At 50.9% G+C, this 22,941-nt stretch overlaps 2 protein-coding genes across 5 annotated transcripts in view; one reads left to right on the plus strand and one right to left on the minus strand.

Moving 5' to 3' along the window:
• Positions 1-22,941, minus strand: part of LOC137327806 (carnitine O-palmitoyltransferase 1, liver isoform-like) — a 273,112-nt gene that overhangs the window by 98,201 nt on the left and 151,970 nt on the right. The gene's annotated exons all lie outside the window — the stretch shown is intronic.
• Positions 18,427-22,941, plus strand: part of LOC137327805 (AP-2 complex subunit alpha-2) — a 95,676-nt gene continuing 91,161 nt past the window's right edge. For 2 of the 4 annotated variants that reach the window (XM_067993621.1, XM_067993622.1), the window contains exons 1-2: positions 18,427-18,539; positions 19,802-19,870. In XM_067993621.1, coding sequence (XP_067849722.1) covers positions 18,473-18,539; positions 19,802-19,870 — 136 coding nt within the window. In that variant the 5' untranslated portion in view covers positions 18,427-18,472. The remainder of the gene's footprint in view (positions 18,540-19,801; positions 19,871-22,941) is intronic. The other 2 variants (XM_067993623.1, XM_067993624.1) reach the window with 1 other exon arrangement.

Below are 22,941 nucleotides of genomic sequence, written 5' to 3' on the forward strand. Positions count from 1 at the left end.
CCCTGACCTCCCCGATGACCGACGCCCCCGATGACCGATGCCTCCGCTGACCCCCCCGACCTCCCCAATGACCAACGCCCACCCTGATAACCGACGCACCCCCCCCCCGCCGCCGACTGATTCCACCCCCCCACCCCCCCCACCCCTCCCCGATCACCCCCCTGCCCCATCTAAGACTAAACTGCTGACATCCATTCGCTGGTTGCTGTCCCGTCCAACAGACGGCCAGCCTGTTTGGGAAACCTACAGAAAAAAAATGAAAGACGTCCTTATGTCAAAATCGTAAGGGTGTCCGAGAGACCCCTACTTCCGGGTTTCCCATCAGGATTTCCCCCCTCCTTCCTCTTTCCGGCTCCCCGTTCAAATTTACCCTCAAGAATCAATTGAGACTCACAACCACTCCCCTAAACTCAATCACAATACACATCAAAGTGCACCCAAAAAATGTTCAAAAATCACATTTTCCTGGCGAGGCGATGAGCCAGACCTTGCCTCCCCTACCCCCACCTCCCGGAAATACATTTCACACCATCGCACCACTCCCCGTCAAAAAATCTCAAAATCCAGCCCCTCTAAACTACACTTTTGTATACTTCAGTCCCCGCTCCCTCCCATCCCACACCTGAAGTCACCGCAAGTTCACGTCCCATTCCACTCCCATTCAAACTGTTCCTTTTTTTTTGTACACCTTGCATGAGGCGACTGGGTGTCAGTTCTCACAGAAAAACAAACTGAGTTGAGGAGAAGTGGGAGTAGCTGCTCTCGACATCAAGACAGCAGCTGCCCAAGTGTGGCACCAAGGAGTCAAATGGAAATCACCCCAGTGGCTGGAATGATGCCCCAAGACATGAAGGTAAATGGCTGCGGCTGGCAGTGTCCCGGTGAGCAGGAGTTCCGCAGGGCAGTGTCCTGAGCCCCAACTATCTTCAGTAACTTCTTCAATGACATTCCCTCCATCTTAAGGTCACCGATGATTTCACAGTGTTCAGCTCCATTCATAATTACTCTGATAACGAAGCAGCCCCATAGCAGCCGACAGCAGGATCCGGATAACATCCAGGCTTGGGCTGGCAAGTGCCAGGTAATGACCGTCTCAAGCAAGAGAAAGTACAGTCATCTCCCCCTGACATTCAGTGGCACCGCCATCAGTAAGACCCCCATCCTCAACGTCTTGGGGGTCACCACACACCAGAAGGGGACCAGCCATATCAACTCAATAGCTACAGGAGCAGGGCAGAGGCTGTGTAATTTGGGAGGAGTGACTCACCTCCCCTCCTCCCCCCCACCCCCTCAAAAACTCTCCACCGTCTACAAGACTCAAGTCAGGAGTGTGATGCAAAACTCATTAATTGCCTGGATAGATGCAACCCCAACAACACTCATCAAGCTCAACAACACTCATCAAGCTCAACACCATCCAAGACAAAGCAGTTCATTTGCTCAGTGGCCCTGCCACTACACTCAACAGCTGCCTCTCCTTCACTGCGGCTGCAGTGTGGACCATCCACAGGATACACTGCAGCAACCAACCAGGGTTACTTCGACAGCACCTCCCTCCCCTGCGACATCCACCACCGAGAACGACAAGAGCAACAACGCCATGTTGCTTCACCCCAAAGCTTCCCCTCCATGTCAAACAACATCCTGACCTGGACATATATCACTGTTTCTTCATCATCAATGAGGTGGCAGCCTGGAATTCCCTACCGAACCCCACTGCAGCTGTACCATCAGTACACGGACCGTAGGGGTTCGAGTAAAAGGCCAACTACCACTTTCTGGGGGAAACTAGGGATGGACAATGGATGCCAGGCTGGCTCGTGACACTGACACCCCGGCAACAAAGAAAAAAGGGCACTGTCTCCTCCCCCCTCTTGAAAGAACGGAAAGAAACAGGCTTTGGCCTACACTCATTCACAAACAAGAGAAACAAAATGCTTCAGACGATTCCCAAAGGAATTAGAACTCTGCAGCTCTGCACTTCTCAGGTATCCACAGGATAAAACAAACAAAGCTCCCTCTACACTGTCCCATCAAACACTCCCGGGACAGGTATAGCAGAGGTTAGATACAGAGTAAAGCTCCCACTAAGCTGTCCCATCAAACACTCCCAGGGCAGGTACAGCACGGGTTAGATACAGAGTAAAGCTCCCTCTACACTGTCCCATCAAACACTCCCGGGACAGGTACAGCAGAGGTTAGATACAGAGTAAAGCTCCCTCTACACTGTCCCATCAAACACTCCCAGGGCAGGTACAGCAGGGGTTAGATACAGAGTAAAGCTCCCTCTACACTGTCCCATCAAACACTCCCAGGGCAGGTACAGCACGGGTTAGATACAGAGTAAAGCTCCCTTTACACTGTCCCATCAAACACTCCCAGGGCAGGTACAGCACGGGTTAGATACAGAATAAAGCTCCCTCTACACTGTCCCATCAAACACTCCCAGGGCAGGTACAGCACGGGTTAGATACAGAGTAAAGCTCCCTCTACACTGTCCCATCAAACACTCCCAGGGCAGGTACAGCACGGGTTAGATACAGAGTAAAGCTCCCTCTACACTGTCCCATCAAACACTCCCGGGGCAGGTACAGCACGGGTTAGATACAGAGTAAAGCTCCCTCTACACTGTCCCATCAAACACTCCCAGGGCAGGTACAGCACGGGTTAGATACAGAGTAAAGCTCCCCCTACACTGTCCCATCAAACACTCCTGGGGCAGGGACAGCACAGGTTAGATACAGAGTAAAGCTCCCTCTACACTGTCCCATCAAACACTCCCAGGGCAGGTACAGCACGGGTTAGATACAGAGTAAAGCTCCCTCTACACTGTCCCATCAAACACTCCCGGGACAGGTACAGCAGAGGTTAGAAACAGAGTAAAGCTCCCTCTACACTGTCCCATCAAACACTCCCGGGGCAGGTACAGCACGGGTTAGATACAGAGTAAAGCTCCCTCTACACTGTCCCATCAAACACTCCCAGGGCAGGTACAGCACGGGTTAGATACAGAGTAAAGCTCCCCCTACACTGTCCCATCAAACACTCCTGGGGCAGGGACAGCACAGGTTAGATACAGAGTAAAGCTCCCTCTACACTGTCCCATCAAACACTCCCAGGGCAGGTACAGCACGGGTTAGATACAGAGTAAAGCTCCCTCTACACTGTCCCATCAAACACTCCCGGGACAGGTACAGCAGAGGTTAGAAACAGAGTAAAGCTCCCCCTACACTGTCCCATCAAACACTCCCGGGACAGGTACAGCACGGGGTGAGATACAGAGTAAAGCTCCCTCTAAACTGTCCCATCAAACACTCCCAGGGCAGGTACAGCAGGGGTTAGATACAGAGTAAAGCTCCCTCTACACTGTCCCATCAAACACTCCCAGGGCAGGTACAGCAGGGGTTAGATACAGAGTAAAGCTCCCTCTACACTGTCCCATCAAACACTCCCAGGGCAGGTACAGCACGGGTTAGATACAGAGTAAAGCTCCCTCTACACTGTCCCATCAAACACTCCCAGGGACAGGTACAGCACGGGTTAGATACAGAGTAAAGCTCCCTCTACACTGTCCCATCAAACACTCCCAGGGCAGGTACAGCACGGGTTAGATACAGAATAAAGCTCCCTCTACACTGTCCCATCAAACACTCCCGGGGCAGGTACAGCACGGGTTAGATACAGAGTAAAACTCTCTCTGTGCGGTCCTATGACCTGATCTCCGTTCTTAGTTTGTCTCTTTTTCTTGACAATATCTGCAGTTCACTCTTTTACAGAGAAATTGCGTTTCCCGCACCAATCACTCTGTGATCGCTCTGGGCCCTTTTGGTGCCATATCACGAAGGAGTCTCATATAAAACATAAGAAATAGGAGCACGAGTAGGCCATTCGGCCCCTCAAGCCTGCTCCACCATTCGATCAGATCATTGCCGATCTTCAACCTCAACTCCACTTTCCCACCCGATCCCCATATCCCTTGATTCCCCTAGAGTCCAAAAATCTATCCATCTCAGCCTTGAATATATTCAGTGACTGAGCATCCACAGCCCTCTGGGGTAGAGAATTCCAAAGATTCACAACCCTCTGAGTGAAGAAATTCCTCCTCATCTCAGTCTTGAATGGCCGACCCCTTATCCCGAGACTATGCCCCCGAGTTCTAAACTCTCCAGCCAGGGGAAACAGCATTTCAGCATCTACCCTGTCAAGCCCTCTAAGAATTTTATATGTTTCAATGAGATCACCTCTCATTCTTCTAAACTCCAGAGAGTATAGGCCCATTCTACTCAATCTCTCCTCGTAGGACAACCTCCTCATCCCAGGAATCAATCTAGTGAACCTTCGATGCACCGCCTCTAAGGCAAGTATATCCTTCCCTAGATAAGGAGACCACAACCGTACACAGTACTCCAGGTGAGGTCTCACCAAAGCCCTGTACAATTGTAGTAAGACTTCCTTACTCTTGTACTCCAGCCCTCTGGCAATAAAGGCCAACATACCATTTGCCTTCCTAATTGCCTGCTGTACCTGCATGTTAACTTTCTGTGTTTCGTGTACGAGGACACCCAAATCTCTCTCAACACCAACATTTAATAGTTTCTCACCATGTAAAAAATATTCTGTTTTTCTATTCTTCCTACCAAAGTGAATAACCTCACATTTCCCCACATTACACTCCACCTGACACCTTCTTGCCCACTCACTTAACCCGTCTGTATCCCTTTGTTGACTCCTCGCACCTTACTTTCCCACCTAGATTCACAGCCGGCAGTCGAGGAGACTTTTGCCCCATCAAGGTGCAAAGGGCCAGGACCAGCCCTATCCTATTGATATTGAAATAAAATTCAATTATATCTGTGGTTTTCGGCCTCCAATTGTCAGTGAAAAGACCAACAGTTTGAAAGGTGCACCGGTTCTTTCCAGGAGTCTCAGGAGTGGTTCTTTCAGACCCAATCACTGCAGAAAGCAGCACCCTGCCGTCCGCTCGCATCGTGTCAGTGTGAACGGTGGATTGATCCGAGGGGATTGACCCATCCTCCGCATGTCTTTCACAGGTCTGGACAGCAAGATGGAAAATCAGTGAGCAACCTGGCTCTTGCCCACCCCCGAGAGGCTGGCTGCAAATTGGCATGGTGCGTTGTCATGGAAACACTATCCGCCAATAGATAAAGACCGACATGAAACACAGAAAGCAGAGAAATGTACATTTTAAATGTAATAAAAGAGGAATTTGGCAAAGGCTGAAGCAAATTCCAATGTAGGAGGTCAACAAAAGAAAATCTTTTGTTCATGGAGGTCAGTTTTCCCCCGGGGGCGGTGATATTGACTGAGAGGGTGGACCCTGTTCATAAATGGATCACATCTGACATTTCGAAAGAAGGTCGAGGCTGTTAGAATTAAGGACAAATTTGCTGCTGAAAACGGGGTCAGCAATAAGAAGAAGGTGATAAGAACTGGAGCAAGCTCCATGTTGGGCTGTGGTTAGTGCACAGTCTGGAAATGTCCACGAGGTGAGGGGGGTCTATTAGTGAACATGAGGTGAGGGGGGGTCTGTGAACATGAGGTGAGGGGGGGTCTGTTTGTGAACATGAGGTGAGGGGGGGTCTATTAGTGAACATGAGGTGAGGGGGGTGTCTGTTTGTGAACATGAGGTGAGGGGGGGTCTGTGAACATGAGGTGAGGGGGGTCTGTTTGTGAACATGAGGTGAGGGGGGGGTCTGTTTGTGAATATGAGGTGAGGGGGGGGTCTGTTTGTGAATATGAGGTGAGGGGGGGTCTATTAATGAACATGAGGTGAGGGGGGGTCTGTGAACATGAGGTGAGGGGGGGTCTGTCTGTGAACATGAGGTGAGGGGGGGGTCTGTGAACATGAGGTGAGGGGGGGTCTGTGAACATGAGGTGAGGGGGGTCTATTAGTGAATATGAGGTGAGGGGGGGGGTCTGTGAACATGAGGTGAGGGGGGGTCTGTGAACATGAGGTGAGGGGGGTCTGTTTGTGAACATGAGGTGAGGGGGGGTCTGTTCATGAACATGAGGTGAGGGGGGGTCTGTTTGTGAACATGAGGTGAGGGGGGTCTGTTTGTGAACATGAGGTGAGGGGGGGTCTGTTTGTGAACATGAGGTGAGGGGGGTCTGTGAACATGAGGTGAGGGGGTGGTCTGTTTGTGAACATGAGGTGAGGGGGGGGTCTATTCGTGAACATGAGGTGAGGGGGGGTCTGTTTGTGAACATGAGGTGAGGGGGGGTCTGTGAACATGAGGTGAGGGGGTGGTCTGTTTGTGAACATGAGGTGAGGGGGGGGTCTATTCGTGAACATGAGGTGAGGGGGGGTCTGTTTGTGAACATGAGGTGAGGGGGGTCTGTTTGTGAACATGAGGTGAGGGGGGGTCTGTCTGTGAACATGAGGTGAGGGGGGGTCTGTGAACATGAGGTGAGGGAGGGTCTGTGAACATGAGGTGAGGGGGGTCTATTAGTGAATATGAGGTGAGGGGGGTCTGTTTGTGAACATGAGGTGAGGGGGGGTCTGTTAATGAACATGAGGTGAGGGGGGGTCTGTTTGTGAACATGAGGTGAGGGGGGGTCTGTCTGTGAACATGAGGTGAGGGGGGGTCTGTTTGTGAACATGAGGTGAGGGGGGTCTGTTTGTGAACATGAGGTGAGGGGGGGTCTGTCTGTGAACATGAGGTGAGGGGGGGTCTCTCTGTGAACATGAGGTGAGGGGGGGTCTGTTTGTGAACATGAGGTGAGGGGGGGTCTGTCTGTGAACATGAGGTGAGGGGGGGTCTCTCTGTGAACATGAGGTGAGGGGGGTCTGTTTGTGAACATGAGGTGAGGGGGGGTCTGTTAGTGAACATGAGGTGAGGGGGGTCTGTTTGTGAACATGAGGTGAGGGGGGGTCTGTTTGTGAACATGAGGTGAGGGGGGGTCTGTCTGTGAACATGAGGTGAGGGGGGGTCTGTTTGTGAACATGAGGTGAGGGGGGTCTGTTTGTGAACATGAGGTGAGGGGGGGTCTATTAATGAACATGAGGTGAGGGGGGGTCTGTCTGTGAACATGAGGTGAGGGGGGGTCTGTGAACATGAGGTGAGGGGGGTCTGTCTGTGAACATGAGGTGAGGGGGGTCTGTGAACATGAGGTGAGGGGGGTCTGTCTGTGAACATGAGGTGAGGAGGGGTCTGTTTGTGAACATGAGGTGAGGGGGGGGTCTGTTTGTGAACATTAGGTGAGGGGGGTCTGTTTGTGAACATGAGGTGAGGGGGGTCTATTAATGAACATGAGGTGAGGGGGGGTCTATTAATGAACATGAGGTGAGGGGGGGTCTGTCTGTGAACATGAGGTGAGGGGGGGTCTGTGAACATGAGGTGAGGGGGGGTCTATTAATGAACATGAGGTGAGGGGGGGGGTCTGTTTGTGAACATGAGATGAGGGGGGTCTGTTAGTGAACATGAGGTGAGGGGGGTCTGTTTGTGAACATGAGGTGAGGGGGGTCTGTTTGTGAACATGAGGTGAGGGGGGTCTGTTTGTGAACATGAGGTGAGGGGGGGGGTCTGTGAACAGGAGATGAGGGGGGGGTCTGTTTGTGAACATGAGGTGAGGGGGGGTCTGTTTGTGAACATGAGGTGAGGGGGGTCTGTTTGTGAACATGAGGTGAGGGGGGTCTGTTTGTGAACATGAGGTGAGGGGGGGTCTGTTTGTGAACATGAGGTGAGGGGGGTCTGTTTGTGAACATGAGGTGAGGGGGGGTCTGTGAACATGAGGTGAGGGGGGGGTCTGTGAACATGAGGTGAGGGGGGTCTGTTTGTGAACATGAGGTGAGGGGGGGTCTGTGAACATGAGGTGAGGGGGGGGTCTGTGAACATGAGGTGAGGGGGTTCTGTTTGTGAACATGAGGTGAGGGGGGGGTCTGTTTGTGAACATGAGGTGAGGGGGGGTCTGTCTGTGAACAGGAGGTGAGGGGGGTCCATTAGTGAATATGAGGTGAGGGGGGGTCTGTTAATGAACATGAGGTGAGGGGGGTCCATTAGTGAATATGAGGTGAGGGGGGGTCTGTTAATGAACATGAGGTGAGGGGGGGTCTGTTTGTGAACATGAGGTGAGGGGGGTCTGTCTGTGAACATGAGGTGAGGGGGGTCTGTTAGTGAACATGAGGTGAGGGGGGGTCTGTGAACATGAGGTGAGGGGGGTCTCTCTGTGAACATGAGGTGAGGGGGGTCTGTGAACATGAGGTGAGGGGGGTCTATTAGTGAATATGAGGTGGGGGGGGTCTGTTTGTGAACATGAGGTGAGGGGGGGTCTGTTAATGAACATGAGGTGAGGGGGGGTCTGTCTGTGAACATGAGGTGAGGGGGGGTCTCTCTGTGAACATGAGGTGAGGGGGGGTCTGTCTGTGAACATGAGGTGAGGGGGGGTCTCTCTGTGAACATGAGGTGAGGGGGGTCTGTTTGTGAACATGAGGTGAGGGGGGGTCTGTTTGTGAACATGAGGTGAGGGGGGGTCTGTTTGTGAACATGAGGTGAGGGGGGTCTGTTAATGAACATGAGGTGATGGGGGGTCTGTCTGTGAACATGAGGTGAGGGGGGGGTCTGTGAACATGAGGTGAGGGGGGGTCTGTGAACATGAGGTGAGGGGGGTCTGTGAACATGAGGTGAGGGGGGGTCTGTTTGTGAACATGAGGTGAGGGGGGGTCTGTTTGTGAACATGAGGTGAGGGGGGGTCTGTTTCTGAACATGAGGTGAGGGGGGGTCTGTTTGTGAACATGAGGTGAGGGGGGTCTGTTTGTGAACATGAGGTGAGGGGGGGTCTGTCTGTGAACATGAGGTGAGGGGGGTCTGTTTGTGAACATGAGGTGAGGGGGGTCTGTTTGTGAACATGAGGTGAGGGGGGGTCTGTTTGTGAACATGAGGTGAGGGGGGGGTCTGTGAACATGAGGTGAGGGGGGGTCTGTTTGTGAACATGAGGTGAGGGGGGCTCTGTCTGTGAACATGAGGTGAGGGGGGTCTGTGAACATGAGGTGAGGGGGGCTCTGTCTGTGAACATGAGGTGAGGGGGGTCTGTGAACATGAGGTGAGGGGGGTCTGTGAACATGAGGTGAGGGGGGGGGTCTATTCGTGAACATGAGGTGAGGGGGGTCTGTTTGTGAACATGAGGTGAGGGGGGTCTGTTTGTGAACATGAGGTGAGGGGGGGTCTGTGAACATGAGGTGAGGGGGGGGTCTGTTTGTGAACATGAGGTGAGGGGGGGTCTGTTTGTGAACATGAGGTGAGGGGGGGTCTGTGAACATGAGGTGAGGGGGGGTCTGTGAACATGAGGTGAGGGGGGGGTCTATTTGTGAACATGAGGTGAGGGGGGTCTGTTAGTGAACATGAGGTGAGGGGGGTCTGTTTGTGAACATGAGGTGAGGGGGGGTCTGTTTGTGAACATGAGGTGAGGGGGGTCTGTTTGTGAACATGAGGTGAGGGGGGTCTGTTTGTGAACATGAGGTGAGGGGGGGTCTGTGAACATGAGGTGAGGGGGGGTCTGTTTGTGAACATGAGGTGAGGGGGGGTCTGTTTGTGAACATGAGGTGAGGGGGGTCGGTTTGTGAACATGAGGTGAGGGGGGGTCTGTTTGTGAACATGAGGTGAGGGGGGGTCTGTGAACATGAGGTGAGGGGGGGTCTGTTTGTGAACATGAGGTGAGGGGGGTCGGTTTGTGAACATGAGGTGAGGGGGGTCGGTTTGTGAACATGAGGTGAGGGGGGTCGGTTTGTGAACATGAGGTGAGGGGGGGGTCTGTCTGTGAACATGAGGTGAGGGGGGGTCTGTTTGTGAACATGAGGTGAGGGGGGTCTGTCTGTGAACATGAGGTGAGGGGGGGGTCTGTTTGTGAACATGAGGTGAGGGGGGGATCTGTTTGTGAACATGAGGTGAGGGGGGGTCGGTTTGTGAACATGAGGTGAGGGGGGTCTGTCTGTGAACATGAGGTGAGGGGGGGTCGGTTTGTGAACAAACTGAAGCCCATGGAATAAAAGGGGGCAGTGGCAGCATGGATACGAAATTTGCTCAGGGACAGGAAACAGAGAGTAGTGGTGAACGGTTGTTTTTCGGACTGGAGGGAGGTGTACAGTGGTGTTCCCCAGGGGTCAGTGCTGGGACCACTGCTTTTCTTGATATATATTAATGACTTGGACTTGGGTGTACAGGGCACACTTTCAAAATTTGCTGATAACTCAAAACTTGGAAGTGTCGTAAACAGTGAGGAGGATAGTGATAGACTTCAAGATCATATTGACAGGCTGCTGGAATGGGCGGACACAGGCAGGTGAAATTTAACACAGAGAAGTGTGAGGTGATACATTTTCGCAGGAAGAATGAGGAGAGGCAATATAAATTAAATGGTACAATTCTGAAGGGGGTGCAGGAACAGAGAGATCTGGAGGTATACGTGCACAAATCTTTGAAGCTGGCAGGAGAGAATGAGAAAGCGGTTAAAAGACCACACGCAATTCTGGGCTTTATAAATAGAGGCATAAAGTATAAAAGCAAGGAAGTTATGTTGAACCTTTATAAAACACTGGTTCGGCCACAACTGGAATATTATGTCCAATTATCGCATAGTCTCAGGATAAGGTGTCGGTCATTTAAAACTGAGATGAGGAGGAATTTCTTCACTCAGAGGGTTGTGGATCTTTGGATCTGCCCCAGAGGGCTGTGGATGCTGAGTCGTTGAGTATATTCAAGACTGAGATCGATAGATTTTTGGACTCTAGGGGAATCAAGGGATATGGGGATCGGGCAGGAAAGTGGAGTTGAGGTTGACGATCAGCCATGATCTGATTGAATGGTGGAGAAGGCTTGAGGGGCCGAATGGCCTACTATTTCTTATGTTCTTATATTCTGGGCACCGCACTTTAGGAAGGATGTGAAGGCCTTAGAGACGGTGCAAAAAAGATTTACTAGAATGATTCCAGTGATGAGGGACTTCAGGTACGTGGATAGACTGGAGAAGCTGGGGTTGTTCTTCTTCGAGCAGAGAAGGTTAAGAGGTGATTTGACAGAAGTGTTCAAAATGATGAAGGGTTTAGATAAAATAGATCGAGAGAAACTGTTCGCATTGGCGGAAGGGTCAAGAACCAGAGGACACAGATTTAAGATAATTGGCAAAAGAAGCAAAGGCGACGAGGAAAGACTTTTTACACAGCGAGTGGTTGTGGTCTGGAATGCGCTGCCTGAAAGGGTGGTGGAGGCAGATTCAATCAAAAAGGAATTGAATAAATATTTGAAGGGAAAAAATTTGCAGGGTTACAGGGAAAGAGCGGGGGAGTGGGACTAACTGGATTGCTCTTACAAAGAGCTGGCATTGGCTCGATGGGCCAAATGGCCTCCTTCTGTGCTGTCGCCATTCTACTGGGTGTATTCTATCGGCCACCAACTAGTGGAAAGGTGATAGAGGAGCAAATTTGCAGGGAACTTACAGAGGTGCAATAGTCATAGAGTGGTGATAATGGGGGACTTCAACTCCCCTAATATAGACTGGGTTAGTAATAATATAAGGGGCAAAGAGGGGGAGGAATTTCTGAAGTGTGTTCAGGAAAACTTTCTTGACCAATACGTTTCCAGCCCAACGAGGAAGGAGGCATTGCTGGACTTGGTCCTGGGGAATGAGGTGGGCCAAGTGGAGCAAGTGTCAGTGGGGGAACATTTAGGGAACAGTGATCATAGTATCATAAGGTTTAGATTAGTTATGGAAAAGGACACGGACCACTCTAGAGTAAAAATACTCAATTGGAGGAGGGCCAATTTCAGTGGGTTGAGAACAGATCTGGCCCGGGTAAATTGGAATCAAAGATTGGCAGGCAAAACTGTAATTGAACAACGGGCGGCCTTTAAAGAGGAGATGGTTGGGGTACAGTCTAGGTACATTCCCACACAGGAGAAAGGTCGGGCAACTAAAGCCAGAGCTCCCTGGATGACGAAAGAGATAGAGAGTAAGATGAAGCAGAAAAAGGGGGCATATGACAGATGTCTGGTTGATAATACAAGTGAGAACTGGGCTGAACATAGAAAGTTCAGAGGGGAAGTTTTTTTTTATTCGTTCACGGGATGTGGGCGTCGCTGGCAAGGCCGGCATTTATTGCCCATCCCTAATTGCCCTCGAGAAGGTGGTGGTGAGCCGCCTTCTTGAACCGCTGCAGTCCGTGTGGTGACGGTTCTCCAGGCATGTAAACAGTAAACGGGTAGTGAGAGGAGGGGTGGGACTGATTAGGGACCATAAGGGAGATCTACTCATGGAGGCAGAGGGCATGGTCGAAGTACTAAATGAGTACTTTGCATCTGTCTTTACCAAGGAAGAAGATGCTGCCAGAGTCTGAGTAAAGGAAGGTATAGTTGAGATACTGGATGGGCTAAAAATTGCTAAAGAGGAGGTACTAGAAAGGCTAGCTGTATTTAAAGTAGATAAATCACCCGGTCTGACTGCTGAGGGAAGTAAGGGTAGAAATTGAGGAGCTACTGGCCATAATCTTCCAATCATCCTTAGATACGGGGGTGGTGCCAGAGGACTGGAGAATTGCAAATGTTACACCCTGCTTCAAAAAAGGGTGTAAGGATAAACCCAGCAATTATAGGCCAGTCAGTTTAACCTCAGTGATGGGGAAACATTTAGAAACGATAATCCGGGACAGAAATAACAGTCACTTGGATGAGGATGGATTGATTAGGGAAAGCCAGCACTGATTTATTAAAGGCAAATTGTGTTTAACTAACTTGATAGAGTTTTTTTTTATTCGTTCATGGGATGTGGGCATCGCTGGCAAGGCCAGGATTTATTGCCCATCCCTAATTGCCCTTGAGAAGGTGGTGGTGAGTCGCCTTCTAATTGAGCGGCTTGCTCGGCCATTTCAGAGGGCAATTAAGAGTCAACCACATTGCTGTGGGTCTGGAGTGACATATAGACGAGACTGGGTAAGGATGCATGTTTCCTTCCCTAAAGGACATTAGTGAACCAGATGGGTTTTGATGAGGTAACAGAGAGGGTTGATGAGGGCAATGCAGTTGATGTGGTGTATATGGACTTTCAAAAGGCATTTGATAAAGTGCCACATAATAGGCTTATCATCAAGATTGCGGCCCATGGAGTAAAGGGGGCAGTAGCAACACGGATACAGAATTGGCTAAGGAACAGGAAACAGAGAGTCGTGGTGAACGGTTGTTTTTTGGACTGGAGGGAGGTGGTCAGTGGTGTTCCCCAGGGGTCAGTGCTGGGACCACTGCTTTTCTTGATATATATTAATGACTTGGACTTGGGTGTACAGGGCACAATTTCAAAATTTGCAGATTGCAAATAATTTGGAAGGATAGTAAACAGTGAGGAGGATAGTGATAGACTTCAGGAGAATATAGACAGGTTGGTGACATGGACGGACACGTGGCAGATGAAATTTAACGCAAAAAACGCAAAGTGATTCATTTCGGTAGGAGGAACGAGGAGAGGCAATATAAACTAGAGGACACAACTCCAAATGGGGTTCAGGAACAGAGAGATCTGGGGGTTTATGTACACAAATCATTGAAGGTGGCAGGGCAGGTTGAGAAAGCGGTTAAAAAAGCATACTGGATCCTGGGCTTTATAAATAGAGGCATAGAGTACAAAAGCAAGGAAGTCATGGTGAACTTTTATAAAACACTGGTTCAGCCACAACTGGAATATTTTGTCAAGTTCTGGGCACCACACTCTAGGAAAGATGTGAAGGCCTGAGAGAGGGTGCAGAAGAGATTTACGAGAATGATTCCAGGGATGAGGGACATTACTTATGTGTATAGACTGGAGAAGCTGGGGTTGTTCTCCTTGGAACAGAGACGGTTGTGAGGAGATTTGATAGAAGTATTCAAAATAATGAAGGGTCCACACAGAGTAGATAGAGAGAAACTGTTCCCATTGGCGGAAGGGTCAAGAACCAGAGGACATAGATTTAAGGTGATTGGCGAAAGAACCAAAGATGACATGAGGAAAAACTTTTTTACACAGCGATTGGTTAGGATCTGGAATGCACTGCCCGAGGGGGTGGTGGAGGCAGATTCAATCAGGGCTTTGAAAAGGCAACTGGATAACAACTTGCAAGTAAAAAATTTGCAGGGCTATGGGGAAAGGTCGGGGGAGTTGAGAGTGACTGCCCTTGACATCAAGGCAGCATTTGACTGAGTGTGGCACCAAGGAGCCCGAGTAAAACTGAAGTCAATGGGAATCAGGGGGAAAACTCTCCAGTGGCTGGAGTCATACCTAGCACAAAGGAAGATGGTAGTGGTTGTTGGAGGCTAATCATCTCAGCCCCAGGACATTGCTGCAGGAGTTCCTCAGGGCAGTGTCCTCGGCCCAACCATCTTCAGCTGCTTCATCGATGACTTCCCTCCATCATAAAGGTCAGAAATGGGGATTTTCGCTGATGATTGCACAGTGTTCAGTTCCATTCGCAACCCCTCTGATAATGAAGCAGTCCGAGCCTGCATGCAGCAAGGCCTGGACAACATCCAGGCTTGGGCTGATAAGTGGCAAGTAACATTCGCGCCAGACAAGTGCCAGGCAATGACCATCTCCAACAAGAGAGAGTCTAACCACCTCCCCTTGACATTCAACGGCATTACCATCGCCAAATCTCCCACATTCAATATCCTGGGGGTCACCATTGACCAGAAACTTAACTGGACCAGCCATATAAATACTGTGGCTACAAGAGCAGACCATAAGACCGTAAGAGATAGGAGCAGGAGTAGGCCATTCGGCCCCTCGAGCCTGCTCCGCCATTCAATGAGATCATGGCTGATCTGATTTTTACCTCAACTCCACTTTCCCGCCCTTTCCCCATATCCTTTGAGTCCCTTGCTGATCAAAAATTTGTCTAACTCGGCCTTGAATGTATTCAATGACTCAGCCTCCACAGCTTTTTGGGGTAAAGAATTCCAAAGATTCACGACCCTCTGGGAGAAGAAATTCCTCCTCATTTCCGTCTTAAATGGGCGACCCCTTATTCTGAGACTTTGCCCCCTAGTTTTAGATTCCCCCATGAGGGGCAACATCCTCTCAGCATCTACCCTATCGAGTCCCCTCAGAATCTTGTATGTTTCAATAAGATCTCCTCTCATTCTTCTAAACTCCAATGAGTATAGACCCAACCTGTTCAATCTTTCCTCATAAGACAACCCTTCCATACCCGGAATCAACCTAGTGAACCTTCTCTGAACTGGCTCCAATGCAAGTATGTCCTTCCTTAAATAAGGGCACCAGAACTGTACGCTGTACTCCAGGTGTGGTCTCACCAGCACCCTGTACAGTTGTAGCATGACTTCCCTGCTTTTATACTCCATCCCGCGAGAAATAAAGGCCAATATTCCGTTTGCCTTCCCGATTACCTGCTGCACCTGTATGTTGACTTTTTGCGTTTCATGTACGAGGACACCCAGATCCCTCTGTACCGCAGCATTTTGTAGTATTTCTCCATTCAAATAATATTTTGCTTTTTTATTTTACCTCCCAAAGTGGATGACTTCACATTTTCCCACATTTTATTCCATCTGCCAAATTTTTGCCCATTCGCTTAACCTGTCACTATCCCTCTGCAGACACTTTGTGTCCTCATCGCAACTTGCTTTTCCACCTATCTTTGTATCATCAGCAAATTTGGCCACAAGACACTCTGTTCCTTCATCCAAGTCATTGATATATATTGTAAATAGTTGATCCCTGCGGCACCCCACTAGTTACAGATTGCCATTTTGAAATTGACCCTTTTATCCCGACTCTTTGTTTTCTGTGAGTTAGCCAATCCTCTATCCATGCTGATATATTACCCCAAATACCATGAGCTCTTATCTTGTGCAGTAATCTTTTATGTGGCACCTTATCGAATGCCTTTTGGAAATCCAAATATACTGCATCCATTGGTTCCCCTTTATCCACCCTGCCCGTTACTTCCTCAAAGAACTCTAATAAATTTGTCAGACACGATTTCCCCTTCATAAAACCATGTTGACTCTCCTTGATTTTATTTTGAGTCTCCAAATGTCCTGCTACTACTTCCTTAATAATGGATTCTAGCATTTTCCCAATGACAGATGTTAGGCTAACTGGTCTGTAGTTACCTGCTTTCCGTCTCACTCCCTTCTTGAATAGGGGTGTTACGTTTGCGGTTTTCCAATCCGCTGGGACCTTTCCAGAATCTAGAGAATTCTGGAAGATTACAACCAATGCATCCACTATCTCTGTAGCCACTTCCTTTAAGACCCTCGGATGCAAGCCATCAGGTCCAGGGGACTTGTCAGCCTTTAGACCCATTAGTTTACCTAGCTCTTTTTCTTTAATGATGGTGATTGTTTTAGTTCCTCCCTCCCCTTTGCCCCTTGATTTTCTACTATTAGTGTCTTCTACTGTGAAGACAGGTACAAAATATCTGTTCAATTCCTCTGCCATTTCCTTGTTTTCCATTATTATTTCCCCAGTCTCATCCTCTAAGGGACCAATGTTTACTTTAGCTACCCTCTTCCTTTTTATATATTTGTAGAAGCTTTTACTGTCAGTTTTTATATTTCTTGCAAGTTTGCTCTCATAATTTATTTTCTCCCTCTTTATTATTCTTTTAGGTCAGAGGCTGGGTATTCTGCGGCAAGTGACTCACCTCCTGACTCACCAAAGCCTTTCCACCATCTACAAGGCACAAGTCAGGAGTGTGATGGAATACTCTCCACTTGCCTGGATGAGTGCAGCTCCAACAACACTCAAGAAGCTCGGCACCATCCAGGACAAAGCAGCCCACTTGATTGGCACCCCATCCACCACCCTAAACATTCACTCCCTTCACCACCGGTGCACAGTGGCTGCAGTGTGTACCATCCACAGGATGCACTGCAGCAACTCGCCAAGGCTTCTTTCCCAAACCCGCGACCTCTACCACCTAGAAGGACAAGAGCAGCAGGCACATGGGAACAACACCACCTGCACGTTCCCTCCAAGTCACACACCATCCCGACTTGGAAATATATCGCCGTTCCTTCATCGTCGCTGGGTCAAAATCCTGGAACTCCCTTCCTAACAGCACAGTGGGAGAACCTTCACCACACGGACTGCAGCGGTACAAGAAGGCGGCTCACCACCACCTTCTCAAGGGCAATTAGGGATGGGCAATAAATGCCGGCCTCGCCAGCGACGCCCACATCCCATGAACGAATAAAAAAAGAGTGGGACGAGCTGGATTGCTCTTGCATAGAGCCAGCATGGACTCGATGGGCTGAATAGCCTTCTTCCCTGCTGTAACATCTCTATGATTGTATTGAGGGAGGAGGAGGGTCTGCAGCTCCTCCGCGCGGTGGGCGGGGCGGGAGGCGCTGTGACGCGACTCGGTGGGCGGGGCTGGGGAGCTGTGACGCGACTCGGTGGGCGGGGCTGGGGAGCTGTGACGCGAGCTCAGTGGGCGGGGCTGGGGAGCTTTGACGTGCGCGCGGCAGGCGGGGCTGGGGAGCTGTGACGCGACTCGGTGGGCGGGGCTGGGGAGCTGTGACGCGTGCTCGGTGGGCGGGGCTGGGGAGCTGTGACGTGCGCGCGGCGGGCGGGGCTGGGGAGCTGTGACGCGCGCGCGGTGGGCGGGGCATGAGGCGAAGTGACGCGAGCTCGGTGGGCGGGGCTGGGGAGCTGTGACGCGAGCTCGGTGGGCGGGGCTGGGGAGCTGTGACGCGAGCTCGGTGGGCGGGGCTGGGGAGCTGTGACGCGCGCGCGGTGGGCGGGGCTTGAGGCGCAGTGACGCGTGCTCGGTGGGCGGGGCTGGGGAGCTGTGACGTGCGCGCGGCGGGCGGGGCTGGGGAGCTGTGACGCGCGCGCGGTGGGCGGGGCGTGAGGCGCAGTGACGCGAGCTCGGTGGGCGGGGCTGTGGAGCTGTGACGCGCGCGCGGTGGGCAGGGCGTGAGGCGCAGTGACGCGAGCTCGGTGGGCGGGGCTGGGGAGCTGTGACGCGAGCTCGGTGGGCGGGGCTGGGGAGCTGTGACGCGAGCTCGGTGGGCGGGGCTGGGGAGCTGTGACGCGAGCTAGGTAGGCGGGGCTTGGGAGCTGTGACGCGCGCGCAGTGGGCGGGGCTGGGGAGCTGTGACGCGCGCGCAGTGGGCGGGGCGTGAGGCGCAGTGACGCGAGCTCGGTGGGCGGGGCGTGAGGCGCAGTGACGCGAGCTCGGTGGGCGGGGCTGGGGAGCTGTGACGCGAGCTCGGTGGGCGGGGCTGGGGAGCTGTGACGCGAGCTCGGTGGGCGGGGCTGGGGAGCTGTGACGCGAGCTAGGTAGGCGGGGCTTGGGAGCTGTGACGCGCGCGCAGTGGGCGGGGCTGGGGAGCTGTGACGCGCGCGCAGTGGGCGGGGCGTGAGGCGCAGTGACGCGAGCTCGGTGGGCGGGGCGTGAGGCGCAGTGACGCGAGCTCGGTGGGCGGGGCTGGGGAGCTGTGACGCGCGCGTGGCTGGAGGCCCGAAGATGCCGGCGGTGTCCAAGGGGGACGGGATGCGGGGTCTGGCGGTCTTTATATCGGACATTAGGAACTGTGAGTACCGGCGCCGCGCACTCACACACACCCCACACAAATCCGAGCGTCAGCTCCCGCCCCTGGGCCGCCCAGAGCACATCGGAGCCTGAGCGCTTGACGACGGAAAGGCGGGCCCGTGGAACGACTCACCCCGCCTCATCTACTACACAGCCCGGGCCCAGGGCGACCCGAGCCCCGGAACTGCAGCTGGGCCATCGTCCCCTGTCTGGCTCCGCCCGTCTGTCGCTCAGTCTCTTGGCCTCTGAACTCCTTCCCCCCCCATTTCCCCCCTCCTTCCCCCCCCCCCATTTCCCCCCTCCTTCCCCCCCCCCCATTTCCCCCCTCCTTCCCCCCCCCCATTTCCCCCCTCCTTCCCCCCCCCCCATTTCCCCCCTCCTTCCCCCCCCCCCATTTCCCCCCTCCTTCCCCCCCCCCATTTCCCCCCTCCTTCCCCCCCCCCATTTCCCCCCTCCTTCCCCCTCTCCCACAGTCTCTCTGCCCCCCTCCATTTCCCTCTCTCCCATGCCCCCACCCGGTCTCTCTCGGGCCCCTCTGCCTCCGGCCCTTGTGTCTACTTTTGGTCTTGCCAATGGCTACCCTTCTCCCTGGTTCCCTGGTGTGGATGCTTCATTCCTCTCCTCCCCTCTCTCCTCACCCCCATCTTCTAGGTGGCTTCACGCGAGAGCCTGGACAGTGAATTCAATGGGAGGGTCACAGTTTCTCTATAATTCAGCAATCAGATTTTTGGTAGGGTGTCTGAAAACAAACCAGAAATAATCTTTACAGTCTTTGGGGGGGGAGGATGGGTTGTTAGTGCCAGGGCCAGTGCTGTATATCACTTAATTAATGTTTCTGTGCAATGCAGTGTATATATGTTCACCAGCAATAATCAACTAATGATTGAGCAGAGTTGGCAGTCAACTCTTCACTCCAGTGCGTTCTTGTGATTTGCCTTCAACACGAGTCTCTGATTGGAAGTTCTGCCAGAATGTCCCTAAGTGGTGTGCGTGTTCCCAGCGAGGCAGCTGGAAGTTTACTCCCTTATTACTGATCACATACGAGCAGTGGGAACATCACGGTGTAAGAAGATGGGCAGCGTAATTGAAGGTTTTTGATCAGCTCTTTCCACCCACACACACTGTGTTCACCACTCCCCCTCCAATTCTGTCATGTGTATATACGGTACATAAAACTCAGTGAAGAATCTGATGGATTCAAGTTTTGCTGTGCAAATTCTGCTGCACAGACAACAATATATCTCCTTGTATTCCTCCCTGCAGGCAAAAGCAAAGAAGCAGAAATAAAGCGAATCAACAAAGAGCTGGCAAACATCCGCTCCAAGTTTAAAGGTAAGGATCCCAGCCCATAGGGTACAGTAACTGAGTGATTTCGGTGCTGGATCAGCAACCGAGTTCAAACTTGTGCATCAGCACCAGGATGAAAATAATCATATAAGTTGCCGGCTTGTCCGACAAGCACAAAGTCATTCAGGAAGGGAACCTGTCATGTCGAGTTGAACTTGGGTACATAGGGCATAATTTCAAAGTTTGCAGATAACACGAGACTCAGAAATGTAGTAAACAATGTGGAGGATAGTAACAGACAACAGGAGGGCATAGCCAGACTGCTGAAATGGGCAGACACGTGGCAGATGAAATTTAACGCAGAGAAGTGTGAAGTGATGCATTTTGGTAGGAAAAATGAGGAGAGGCAAAATAAACTAAATAGTACAATTTTAAAGAGGATGCAGGAACAGAAGAGACCTGGGGGTGTATGTACACAAATCTTTGAAGGTGGCAGGACAAGTTTAGAAGGCTGTTAAAAAGCATATGGTATCCTTGGCTTTATAAACAGGTATAGAGTACAAAAGCAAGGATGCGATGCTGAATCCTTATAAATCACTGGTAAGGCCCCAGCTGAGGTATGGTGTTCAATTCTGGGCACCACACTTCAGAAAGGATGTCAAGGCATCAGAGAGGGTGTAGAGGAGATTTACTGGAATAGTAGCAGGGATGAGGGACTTCAATTATGTGGAGAGACTGGAGAAGCTGAGGTTGTTCTCATCAAAGCAGGGAAGGTTAAGGGTAGATTTAATAGAGGTGTTCAAAATCATGAACGGTTTTGATAGAGTAAATAAGAAGAAACTGTTTCCAGTGGCAGAAGGGTCGGTAACCAGGGGATACACATTTAAGGTACTTGGCATAAGAACCAGAGGCGAGATGAGAAATAATTCTGCTCTGCATCATTCTATGATTCCATGTAGTGAGAGGATCCCATCACACTGAAATCTGCATCGTTTACACGTGTAGTGAGAGGATCCCATCACACTGAAATCTGCTCCATTGACACGTGTAGTGAGAGGATCCCATCACACTGAAATCTGCATCGTTTACACGTGCAGTGAGAGGATCCCATCACACTGAAATCTGCACAGTTTACACGAGTAGTGAGAGGATTCGATCACACTGAAATCTGCATCGTTTACACGTGCAGTGAGAGGATCCCATCACACTGAAATCTGCTCCATTTACACGTGCAGTGAGAGGATCCCATCACACTGAAATCTGCTCCATTTACACGTGTAGTGAGAGGATCCCATCACACTGAAATCTGCATCATTTACACGTGCAGTGAGAGGATCCGATCACACTGAAATCTGCACAGTTTACACGTGCAGTGAGAGGATGCCATCACACTGAAATCTGCACAGTTTACACGAGTAGTGAGAGGATTCGATCACACTGAAATCTGCTCCATTTACACGTGTAGTGAGAGGATCCCATCACACTGAAATCTGCTCCATTTACATGTGTAGTGAGAGGATCCCATCACACTGAAATCTGCATCGTTTACACATGTCGTGAGAGGATCCCATCACACTGAAATCTGCATCGTTTACACGTGCAGTGAGAGGATCCCATCACACTGAAATCTGCTCCGTTTACACGTGTAGTGAGAGGATCCCATCACACTGAAATCTGCTCCGTTTACACGTGTAGTGAGAGGATCCCTCACACTGAAATCTGCTCCATTTACACGTGCAGTGAGAGGATCCCATCACACTGAAATCTGCATCATTTACACGTGCAGTGAGAGGATCCCATCACACTGAAATCTGCTCCGTTAACACATGCAGTGAGAGGATCCCATCACACTGAAATCTGCTCCATTCACACGTGTAGTGAGAGGATCTTGTCACACTGAAATCTGCTCTGTTTACACATGCAGTGAGAGGATCCCATCACACTGAAATCTGCTCTGTTTACACATGTAGTGAGAGGATCCCATCACACTGAAATCTGCTCTGTTTACACGTGTAGTGAGAGGATCCCATCACACTGAAATCTGCTCCATTTACACGTGTAGTGAGAGGATCCCATCACACTGAAATCTGCATCGTTTACACGTGCAGTGAGAGGATCCCATCACACTGAAATCTGCTCAGTTTACACGTGTAGTGAGAGGATCCCATCACACTGAAATTTGATCCATTTACACGTGTCATGAGAGGATCCGATCACACTGAAATCTGCTCTGTTTGCACGTGCAGTGAGAGGATCCGATCACACTGAAATCTGCTCTGTTTACACGTGTAGTGAGAGGATCCCATCACACTGAAATCTACACAGTTAACACGTGTAGTGAGAGGATCCGATCACACTGAAATCTGCTCCATTTACACGTGTAGTGAGAGGATCCCATCACACTGAAATCTGCTCCATTTACACGTGTAGTGAGAGGATCCCATCACACTGAAATCTGCTCCATTTACACGTGTAGTGAGAGGATCCCATCACACTGAAATCTGCTCAGTTTACACATGTAGTGAGAGGATCCGATCACACTGAAATCTGCTCCATTTACACGTGTAGTGAGAGGATCCCATCACACTGAAATCTGCTCCATTTACACGTGTAGTGAGAGGATCCCATCACACTGAAATCTGATCTGTTTTCTCGTGCAGTGAGAGGATCCGATCACACTGAAATCTGCTCCATTTACACGTGTAGCGAGAGAATCCCATCACACTGAAATCTGCTCTATTTACACGTGTAGTGAGAGGATCCCATCACACTGAAATCTGCTCTGTTTACACGTGTCGTGAGAGGATCCCATCACACTGAAATCTGATCTGTTTACACGTATAGTGAGAGGTTCCCATCACACTGAAATCTGCTCAGTTTACACGTGCAGTGAGAGGATCCCATCACACTGAAATCTGCTCTGTTTACACGTGCAGTGAGAGGATCCCATCACACTGAAATCTGCTCTGTTTACACGTGCAGTGAGAGGATCCCATCACACTGAAATCTGCTCTGTTTACACGTGCAGTGAGAGGATCCCATCACACTGAAATCTGCTCTGTTTACACGTGTAGTGAGAGGATCCGATCACACTGAAATCTGCTCCATTTAAACGT

Source organism: Heptranchias perlo, chromosome 12 (genome assembly GCF_035084215.1).
Source record: "Heptranchias perlo isolate sHepPer1 chromosome 12, sHepPer1.hap1, whole genome shotgun sequence".
In the NCBI taxonomy this organism is placed as follows: Eukaryota; Metazoa; Chordata; class Chondrichthyes; order Hexanchiformes; family Hexanchidae; genus Heptranchias; species Heptranchias perlo.